This window comes from Zerene cesonia, chromosome 29 (assembly GCF_012273895.1).
Source record: "Zerene cesonia ecotype Mississippi chromosome 29, Zerene_cesonia_1.1, whole genome shotgun sequence".
Lineage (NCBI taxonomy): Eukaryota > Metazoa > Arthropoda > Insecta > Lepidoptera > Pieridae > Zerene > Zerene cesonia.
This window is the reverse complement of record NC_052130.1, coordinates 4,870,334-4,881,501: the sequence shown is the minus strand read 5'-3', so window position 1 is coordinate 4,881,501 and position 11,168 is coordinate 4,870,334. Positions and strand designations below refer to the sequence as shown.

General features: G+C 33.7%; 1 protein-coding gene across 1 annotated transcript in view; it reads right to left on the bottom strand.

The window, feature by feature from the left end:
- LOC119838029 (MICOS complex subunit Mic60-like) overlaps window positions 1–10,069 on the bottom strand; it is a 13,561-nt gene extending 3,492 nt beyond the window's left edge. The window contains exons 1-14 of the mRNA XM_038363842.1: window positions 10,061–10,069; window positions 8,399–8,586; window positions 7,530–7,735; window positions 6,833–6,874; window positions 6,320–6,462; window positions 5,583–5,709; window positions 4,903–5,066; window positions 4,383–4,508; window positions 3,777–3,849; window positions 2,824–2,966; window positions 1,970–2,080; window positions 1,529–1,646; window positions 796–933; window positions 140–243 (exon numbers count right to left, since the gene is read on the bottom strand). Coding sequence (XP_038219770.1) covers window positions 140–243; window positions 796–933; window positions 1,529–1,646; window positions 1,970–2,080; window positions 2,824–2,966; window positions 3,777–3,849; window positions 4,383–4,508; window positions 4,903–5,066; window positions 5,583–5,709; window positions 6,320–6,462; window positions 6,833–6,874; window positions 7,530–7,735; window positions 8,399–8,586; window positions 10,061–10,069 — 1,692 coding nt within the window. The remainder of the gene's footprint in view (window positions 1–139; window positions 244–795; window positions 934–1,528; window positions 1,647–1,969; window positions 2,081–2,823; window positions 2,967–3,776; window positions 3,850–4,382; window positions 4,509–4,902; window positions 5,067–5,582; window positions 5,710–6,319; window positions 6,463–6,832; window positions 6,875–7,529; window positions 7,736–8,398; window positions 8,587–10,060) is intronic.
- Between the last annotated feature and the right edge of the window lie 1,099 nt (window positions 10,070–11,168).

Here is an 11,168-nt window from a genome sequence, read left to right as displayed (position 1 = left end):
ATAAGCACAAAAAATTTCATCAAAATCGGTCAAGCCGTTTCGGAGGAGTATGGCAACGAAAACTGCGACACGAGAATTGTATATATTAGAATATTGCATATTATAATGTTAAAACTAGTCGTGCCCCGATTGAACTTACCCGATGGTATCTTTCTCGAAGCACGCTCTCTGGTACTATACCGTTCTTTCGAACGGACTCTGGTATCGCTTTTAACACAGTTTCCACTAGTTTATCTCCTTCCCCTAATAAATAAAATATTTAAATTATTAATTTATAAGCGTTACACAAAGGAATTTTGCGCTTTTCTATGTATTTCGTGTTTTACTTATATTTTTTTAACTTATAAGAAAAACATTACATGAATAGTCGGTTTCTATTTTTGGATTTAGATCTACTTTTTCTTTTTTTTTAGGGCGGGCAATTGAGATGATGGTTCGCCTGATGGTAAGGGTATAGGTAATCCCCACCAATTATAAACAATAGCAGAGGTAGGATATCAAATGCGCTGCCTGCTTAAGCTACTAAGTTAAAAAAAAAAACGCTTGGAATCTGTCGGTGATTAATTAATTATTTATTAACTATACTCACATAAAAAAGCAAAAAAATTATCTGTATTAAGCTTCACATATAACTCGGACTTTTCTGATGCTTTACAATGTTGAAATTTATATTAATATATTAATTTACATTTAATTAATTAGCTGCCACTTCAAACTAAATAAATATATGCTCTTTTTAGAAGATCGGTTGAAAGTTGCAGTCGTACCTATATGCCTTCAGCTAATCTCTCTTACCAGATGCCTTTTCAATAGCCTTTAATTCTTTGTCTACTCGGACTCTATCTTCCCCCTTTTTAGTAGCACGGAGGAGGGAAGCACCAGCCACCCACAGCTCTTGTGATCTTTTAGTTTCTCGCTCAGCTTTTAAATGAGCTAAAAGCGTATATATTATGCGTTTAAAACTTAATTTAAGTTCTTGTGTTAACTTTTTTCATATTTATTATTTTTATTTTTAGTATGATTAATTATAAATGTTATTTATTGTTGTATTTATGTGTAAACAGAAGGTATAATGTTATATGCGTGTGTTAAGTGCATTATGGTGTGTGTGTATGTTTTTACTTATTGATTTAACGTTTATTTTAATGTGTTATTAACGATTGATGCAATAATAGCACATGGTGTAATTTTAATTCTGTTCGATTGCTGTATGTGGCAAGCAAGTTTTTTTGTAATCTTTAAATGCATTTTCTTTCTTTTCAAAATTGATGTAGTGTTTTCTGCGAGTACAATATTCTATCTAATTTTCTAATTCTTGTACGTACAGAAGCTTCTCTTCAGGTGGCATTACAAATATTTGCCTTGTTTGCCCATTTGAAAATCCTTTTTTATTTGTATCACCGTCGGCAATTGAGCTTGTGGGTCACCTGACGGTAAGCGCTACCCATGCCATGAACATATTCGAAGGCCAAGAATCTATTATATACTTAATGTATATTTGGTTCTACGAGTTATTGAAGACAGTTACCATTAAGTTTATCCTCAACGACTTTCAGTTTTGCAGCCATGTCAGCTAATTGTCTTTTAAATATATTTTTTTCGAATGCCACTTTCTCAGCAACCATTTTATTAAGTTTCACTGTTGCCTAAAACAAATTTCTCTTTAATTGTACTAGTATAATGTTACATAGATAATCTCGACCTTTTAAATTTATGTATATTTAGTAGATTAAATTTTGCATATTTGTTATAGTACACCGTAATTTACCCATGGATCAATATCTTGACCTAAGTTAGGGGCACTCTAGTAATAATGGATGACGGGGTAAATCCATTACTATAAAATCTGTATAAAATATTCCCATTATTTTCATTATATCATGAAGGTATTGTACCTTCATGATATAATGAAAAGATGCTCTAAATGAAACCAGCGGGCGCAGTTAGTTATTATATATTTATGTTTTACCTCTTTTTCTTTTTGTATCAACTTCTGCTTCAACACTTCTTGATGTCTGTCGCATTGTTTTTTTAATGAATCCTTCAATATCTTATCATTGTTCTTTACTTGTGCTTCACACTGTTAAAAAAACACGCTAGAAATGTAGTACTATCATCGTTTTTGGGCTATTGGTTGAAAATATATGCTTAAATATTTAATACTAGCTGTTCGTCCCGGCTGCGCCTTTGCTATATATAGCCTAGTAAATATAGCCTGTCACTGAATGAAGTTGCAGCTTGCTAACGGTAAAAAAAATTAAATCGGTGAAGCAATTTTCGCATGAAAACGTTACAAACATACAAAAGTTTCCTATTATGATATACTAGCGGTCCGCCCCGGCTTCGCCCGTGGTACATATGATTATAGCTTCCTTAATAAATGGGCTATCTAAGACTGAAAGAATTTTTCAAATAGGATCAGTAGTTCCAGAGATTAGTGCGTTCAAACAAACAAACTTTTCAGCTCTACAACATTAGTATAGATTTGTAGAAATAAGAGATCCCTATAGATAGTTAGACCTTTGGACAATGTATTGATGTAGAACTTACATAATACAACTGACTAATTAAACAAATTTGAAACGGTGGTTATTGAATTTCTATATAACTTCCCCAAAACTGCTCTTAAGCGTTAATTTCAGATATTATTGACAAGGTAGACGAATTGTAAAATTAAAAACGATGAAGGAAAACATCGTGAGGAAACCGGCATGTCCAAGAATCAAAAGTTCGACGACATGTCGTCTGCTAACCCGCACTTGGCCAGCGTGGTGGATTATGGCCTGAACCCTCATAGGAGGCCTGTGTCTCAGCAGTGGGAACATGTATGGGCTGATGATGGTGAAACCAATTGTTGTTTATTGAAGATGAATATACCCTCTGCCTGAACTCTTTGTCCATTGCCGTCCTCTTTTCTCTTAGCACAGCTTGTAGCTGTGCGTCTCGCGCTTTGTTCGGTGGAAGATCTGTGTCATGTACAATAAATTTAGTTAATTAGCTTTTGGCCGCGGCTTCGCACACGTTAAATTCGAAGTTAATCCCCTTCCCTCTTTTTTCAATGTTATTACACATATAAATCTTCCTCTTGAATCGCTCAATTTAGTAAACAAAAAAATGTGAGCCGTCACGGGACGCCTGGCAGATGTGAAACATCGACATTATTTTATAAAATTAATATGCAAAGAACAGACTGTGATAGGAACTAAATATGTCATGATGATAAACTAAAATATTTCACCGTACACACTACTGCATATAGACTGTACATATTATAAATTATTATTTAGCGTGGCGACGCGTCGCCACGGCATGCGTCGCCACGCCAGAAATCTGTTTTACGTGCGGCTGTAGATGTTTCGCATCAAAAAACCCATCCAAATTTGCTGCGTAATTTTAAAGATCTAAGCATACAGATAGACAGATACAGATGGAAAGCGACTTTGTTTTATAGTATGTAGTGAAGAAACTACTTCTTATTTAACGCGTGCGAAGCCACGGGCAAAAGCTAGTTTTTAACAAAGAGTGATATAATGATATAATGCCGCCCGCTCCTTGGTACAGTGGTTAACGCATGAGCGTAGAACCGAGGGGTCCTGGGTTCAATTCTGGTGGGGACGCACAAAAAAAAGTATCGGTCTGGCAGGACACAGAAGGCTAATCACCTACTTGTCCGTAAAGAAAATCGATCAGTGTAACCGTTGTATATCATCTGCCAACCAACCAAACCACTAGGGGACACGGGACTTCACTTTTAATGATATAATGCAATCACTTACTATCCATTGCTCTGTTCACCCGCTCTGTCATGCCCACCACCGAGTTATTGAGTTCTTCCTTCAATTTTTGTGACTGAAATAAATAGAAAAAAATAACTATAATCCTCGAGCGATAAACCAACTTTGATGTAGAAAATTGTATACTTATTATGCGTATTAAAGAAAAGTATTGAATGTGCGAGTTGAGCACGACACGGCACGAATAAGGCCATCTCGTATCGAAGAGGGTACCACACTACCAGAGAAGTTCGGAGTGAATAGAAGCATCCGACTGTGTTCCGTTGTGTCAGGCTGTGGCACTACCTCTGAGAATGTTTATTGGCGGTGGTGATCACTTACCATCAGGCGAAGCACCAGCTCAGTTGCCAGCTATAACTTAAGTATTTACCATATTATGTACATCTTTACATATAAACATACCTAGTTCATCTGTGCATGTGTTATTCACTGATTCCATAAACGGTTGGTCTTGGTTGTAATGAAAGTTTACGTATGTGTGTTTAGGTAAAAACAATGGCTTTCTATCGTGATCGTATGTAACAAAAAATTCCCACTTGCTACGATCATTTTGCAATGACGTCACATTATTTAAATATGTGAACTTACATATCTGTAGGTGTGATAGAGCAATAGGTCTGGATCTCCCACTAATTGCAGTTTATCTTGGACGTACTTTATCTCCGGGAACATTGTTTGGTTCTCGTCTGTATATTTGTCCACCGCAGCCTCAACCTACGAATGACAAATTAAATAATCAAATTAATTTCCCAATTTTGATTGGTACTAAACTTTTGTCCGTAATAAAATTAACAGTTTACAATTGATAGAAAGAATGTTAACTTTAAATTGCATTGCGGTTTTTTTTGAACAAGAAATTCTAAAATATGTCAATTGAAAAGGATGGAAAAGAAAAGAATTATTGAAATTATCACTAGGTATCGTTATGTAGTTTTTTCGAGATAACATTATGAAACGTTTTATACACATACATGGCTCTTTCGCAACATAAACATTCATTGTAAAAACATGTTTAAAATTTCTACAATAGTTTGTTTTGCGGAACACTATTTCTTGCAAGTATAACGTCATTTAGGACAAGACAAATAGCAAGAAGACAAGAAGGTACCCTCTGCCAATGCTGATCCATAGCTATTGACTTATCGTTCTCCCACTCATATTTGATGCGAGATATCTTCAACTTCTTCTGGTAGTCGTTTATAAGCCCCCGAATGTTGCACATTGCTTCCTTCGGTGCTTTTACTCCACATTCGAAATAATGGTTGAGATTATCTGTAATACATTTTCTTTAAATTTTGTTCATCCTACTTAGGATTTACCTTTAGAATTTGTCACACGCCTCCTACGCCTACGCCTCCGTATAAAAAAAAGGACAAATACTCAAATTGCATTTTTTTTAATTACGAGTATTAACGGTGGTGAACATTAAATTGTGTATTTTGACGGATTAAAAGCGTCTTTGGCCCAAATTGTTAAATACATAAATGTTTGCGTTTACCTTTCCAATCGATTCTAAAATGTCAATTCGAAAAAAAAAATCGCTGTTGTGTATCCGTAACACATTGAACAATATTACGCATTTTCGTTTTTTTTTTTCTTTCAAAATATATATAATACTTATGATCAATGTTTAATGGTCCCTTTTTGTATAGTGGAAAACTCTTGCATATTGTAGTAGATAGTAAAATGTCTACTAGTGGGTATTGTCGACTTGTGAGTATTGTCCACTTCCTACAGCAGCCCCTAAAGGCTATGGACCTACCGATAAAACATAAACAACCCCCTCACCTAGATCAGCAAGCGCAATATTGACGTTGTTAATTGACGTATTGACCAGATCTATCCTCTCCGCCATTTGATCGTGCAGCTTCTTAACTGTTGGTATTGAAAAGTTCTGCATAGCCTCCTCAACTACCTGTAAATTGCGGATATAAATATTGCAATTTAAAATTGAATGTTAATCTAATTGAATGATGAACGGATGAAACTTTTCACCGATGAGGACATAATAAGATATATTTTTTGTACATCCATGTTGTTAACCATGTCTCTATGGGATCTGTTATTAATAAGAAAAACATTGTTGTTTGTGTTATTTGTATCATCGATTTTCCATATTAAATAATCTAATAGTCCATATTAGCTTGTCCATATTTCGCTATCCCATTCCTGTGGGATAAAACTACTTCTATTCGAGACTTATTTAATAGAAAACGAGGGAGTTCTAAATTTAATGGTTTTATTTCGTATTATTAGTCTATAACTCGATCGGTTATTGGCCGATTAATGTGATTCTTTTTATGTTTGACTAGCGGTCCGCCCCGGCTTCGCCCGTTAATTTTTCAAATCGGACTAGTAGTTCCTGAGATTAGGGCGTTCAAACAAACAAACTCTTCAGTTTTATAATATTAGTATAAATAGGAAATTGTTGTCATTTTGTCTTTGGTCCCATTTAAGACTCTCCCAAGGCCATCGGTGTCTTTTTTTATAGAAATAAAATATCAATAGTCGGAAGTAAATCTTACTTTATTATAGTATACGCATGCTTCAGTAGCCGTGTAGTAGTTATTGAGGACAGTCTCGGCTAGGTCGATCAAACACTCCTCGACCTCACAGATGTTCTTGGTTATGACTGGTGGTGGTACAATTACGCACTCTTTTCCGTCTTCTGTAAATAGTCATGTTGAATTGATGGGATCCCGCCTCATAATTAAATATAGACTTGGTATTATATGAATAAGTAAATAAATAAATAGTCGACGTTTTTTAATGTTTCAAATTTTCATATACATACATGTTATATATAAATTTAAAAATTTAAATTATATAACACAAAAAAATTAAATATCAAGATTATTATAAACTAGCTTCTATAAATCTTCCCTCGAAAGTGTATGTAATGCTGAAAAGAATCATTTTCCCCTATTACTGTAGCTTTTCGAGTTAGGATCAGTAGTTTCTAAAATTTGCTGGTTCAAAGAAACAAGTTTAGCACTAAGAACGTGTGTTTAATTAGTATTCGAAAAAAAAAAACGTACCTCGTATCTTTACTGTTTCTACTTCGTGCCTTTCAGGTACCGCTGAAAGAGGAAAATCGATTTTACAATACAGTAAATAAACAAAAAAAATATTGCTATGAGATACCTACATACTAGAGGGTATCTGCATGATTATACTATCTTATTCAAAACTTTCGTCAAACCCAAAATTGCAGAAAAATCAGCCATTCTTGAATTATAATTGGTGAACTGACTATTTATTTAGGTAACGACTTTTATATACTTATATTCTACTAGCTGACCCGGCAAACGCCGTTATGCCTTACTCTTATCATTTAGGGGTATGAAAAATAGATGTTGGCCAATTCTCAAACATACTCGTTCATGTGCGCACAACATTTCATAATAATCGGTCCAACCGATTCGGAGGAGTTTGGTAACTAATATTGTGACACGGGAATTTTATATATAAGATATATATATATTATATAATTTTTTATATATAGAAAATCAATAACATTCGGGTTTACTAAATAAATATAAAAATATACTATATATAAATATAAATACAATAATATAGAAGCTTATATTAGGTAAATGTTTCTGCGTAGTTTCACTCACGTGCGCAAATATTTGTACGAATGATTGCACGCAAGTTACGCAGCTAACGTTAATTATAATTAAGGTAGAACATAATTAAAGACGGCATAAATGAAAACTATCTTAAATTGTTTACTTATAGTCGGTTTTCCAGAATCACCCTCCAAGGAACAGTTTTTGGGTTTGTCATCTCTGCCAATGTTCTCTATATAACTCCTCAAGTCCTCGGTACATTTCTCCGCGAAGTCAGAGTACGTCATGTTTTCTTCATACATTATCGCTATGAAATCGTCGAACCAGGGCGCGTGGATTGTTAACCAATCGCGTATCTCGGGGGAACGTCTAAAAATTTTGCACATCGTAAACTATGGGCTAGTTTCTTCCCCGACCTTGCTCGGGTTCAGATATTATATAGTTATACTAGGCCCGGATTGATCCCGGGATAAGATAAAAGTCTGTGGATACAGCTCTATCTAGTGATAAAATAATTTTTCAAAACGGTAGATTAGTTTTTTAGTTTAATAGTTACATACTTAAATACAAGCTTGCTTCATAATAATATTTATTAGTGCTATAACAATAGGGAATAAGTATAACAATTTTGTATATTGTACGAATTCGAAAATTTGTTTAATGGAGATGTTTAAAACGATAGTTGAAAGTTTTTTCAATAGTGGAGGCTAGACAAAAAATTAAGTACGTTTCATCGAACAGTTCCTATGTTGGCAGCAATGATTTTCAATCCAGTATTGGCACATCACCTTATTATAGCCTACCTAAAAGTAAGGGTATTTTAGGTGATTTTTATCTAGTTGTATTCTTATTGTTGTGTTCTCTGAGGAGGCCTATAGGCAACACTGCAATGAAGATAATCGCTGTCAAAATAACACCATAGGAACAATGATTGATGGAGTGATAAACCTCAATCCACACAAAACGTCATTTAAATTTATTCTATTTCTAGAAAATTTGATTTTTAGTCTTTTATTAAAAATAATTATGTACTTAGCAATAACAGCGAATCCAGCGGCAAGGAAAACAACGGCGATGGCGCCCCAGAATACGCTATCATCTTTAGCTTTTGGCGGGGGCGGTGGCGGGGGTTTCGGGCATGTCTCTCGCTCTTGTGGACTGTACTTGCTGTACTGGGGGTGAGAGAGATGTGTCCCCCGAACGAAAACGGGGTGTCGACGCTGTGAATGGATGAATACGCGAACCTTTGAGTAAAATAATACACTATGTGACGTTTAAATACCAAATCAGTTGCATTCACGTCTCACTTGTTATTATAATGGGGATAAAATAACAAAAAATGGGAAATGGGAATGTTTTTTTAAACTTTTGCGCCCCGTAAAGGAGTTGAGCTAGCCTTAAGACGAATTGGAGATCACTGTCATTCGATAACTCTTAATGTCTTGACTCGTGAGTTTTATGTGATTTTAATTTATCAGTTAACACAATTTTATGATGATTCTAGATAACATATTAATGCCTTACATACCAATATGCTTCGAATTGTCAGTAACTGCCCAGGTAATCTGAACATTATATTGTTTCAATTACAATAAGTTTTTTTCAATACACCGTGATGACAGCATGATGATGACAGCCATGTCTTCTACCAATCAATTTAGTTTTCTGCAGAGATTAACTAAAAAGTACGTATGCTTACGAAACATTTTGAAATGGAAAACGATGGAAAAACATAAGGAAGCATTTTAGGGCAGTTGGTGGTTTGGTATTAGCATAGTCTAGAATGGGTAATGCTTTTTTATACTGTGGTATAATAGACATCGTGCTTCGACAGTCAAGTTTCAGCAAAGCGAATTTTTAGCGCGAATTGCGAACCAGTTTGCTTTGGGATTGGTGCAAAATTTTGACATTATTAAAATTTAATGCATAATATTCAAACAGCAATGCATAAACCAGTGAAATCAAATGTGGGAAAAAGACAGCTATATAGCTTGCCGCTAGGCAATCCATCACTTTTCCGCATCGGAAGTAACATTTAGCGCACTAGGGCTTGAAAGTGTGAAAAAAAATTGTTTGAATGATAACAAAATTTAGAGAAGTCTTAATCATTTGTTTATTCAGTAAAGTTTTACAATAGAGGTCCCTAATAGTAATAAAACTATTTCACAACACCAGAAATCTATTTTTTCTAAAGATCTATTAGTGGTAATGATATTAAAATATATTGTTTTGTCATTGTGGGATATTTGTGTAATACGAAACTCTATTAATTATCTCTTACATACATACGTGAATTTAGTAATACTAGAACGTGATGCATAAATTAATATCATTGTCACTCATAGAAAACTAAACAATTACACTTTAAAATTGCACAGATTTCCCAAGAGGACATTTTATATTAAGATACAACAGTGTTATGGGCTTATATATGTGATGGACTTCGATTTCCCATTGAAAATCTATTTAAACGATGTATTGAATTTTAAACGTTACACAAAGTCATACATTTGGTGCGTATGGGGTAATTACGAATGTACTACTTCAAAATACATAAATATTACATTATATGCTAGTGTTGTTGTAAGACCAAGAAGAACTATAATCGACTCTGTATTTCATTGTTTAAGATTCTTTGCAACAAACTGTCTTTGAAATACACAACATTTCGAAATCCTCTACGGAATTACATACATTCTCCATTGTACATCACTTTTAAGACATGTGCAACGCATATATTTCATCTCTCTCTCTAGTATCATTTGGGCTTAGATCAATAACGCCTAGATCGCCTTCATACAAGCCTTGCTATGTCAAAAGTGAGGTAAAAACAGCTTGATATAGGTACGCGTGCGTAATACGGCATGAGCCAATAGGGCTTAGTTTGCATTGGTTCATTTTATTGGGACGTTTCTAGGCGTATTATTCTTATATTACATATTTTGTCGTTTCTTAAAATGTCGCTAGTCCCTTCTAAACCCTCTGCATGACGATGTTCATTGATGACCCTTAATCATAAGGGTTACATAGTAAAAATAAATATAAATGATATTGCATATTTCATAATATTATATCAAGAATAAAAATATGCAATTAAAACTTTCCAAACACTTGGACGAAATATTTGACGGCAAAATAACAATTGCGTTGTATTTTCGTTTTGCTTTCGAAAACAATAATTAATTATTCAAATGTTTTACAAAATACATTTTTTACTATATGTAGTATATAATTTGAATTTTCAATTATACAAAAAAAAACAATTATTTTTAATAATGCCTATAAATAACAGTATCATCATATGGGAATAGTAAAACTTTGATAGAATTTTTATCTATTGTAATTCTCAAATGTTTTTTTTAAACTTAAATTTGCAATTCTGTACATGTTATGTATGTATTATATGTATTTCAAATAAAGAAATTCGGAATACCAACAAGTCTACAATAGTTTTTAATTATCATCTATAGAAGTCCATGAGTTTTATCATACTAATGTATTTATTGACTAAGAAATTGGATCAACTTGCTCAGTGACTACCATTATCAGTGTAACATTCCAAAAATCTTTAAAACTAAATGTATGTATAATGAAAACCCTTACATATAAGGAAGATATTCTTGCTTATATAATCGACTATGCGATAAATTACCAACCAAGCATACATACATTTTAATAGTTATATACAAAATAGACTCTGTAAAACAAAATAAAACATATTTTATTCTGTAATTTATCACCATTGGCTTCATAAGCGTTCGGACGTAAAATTTGCTTCAGGTAACATAACAAATATAAGACT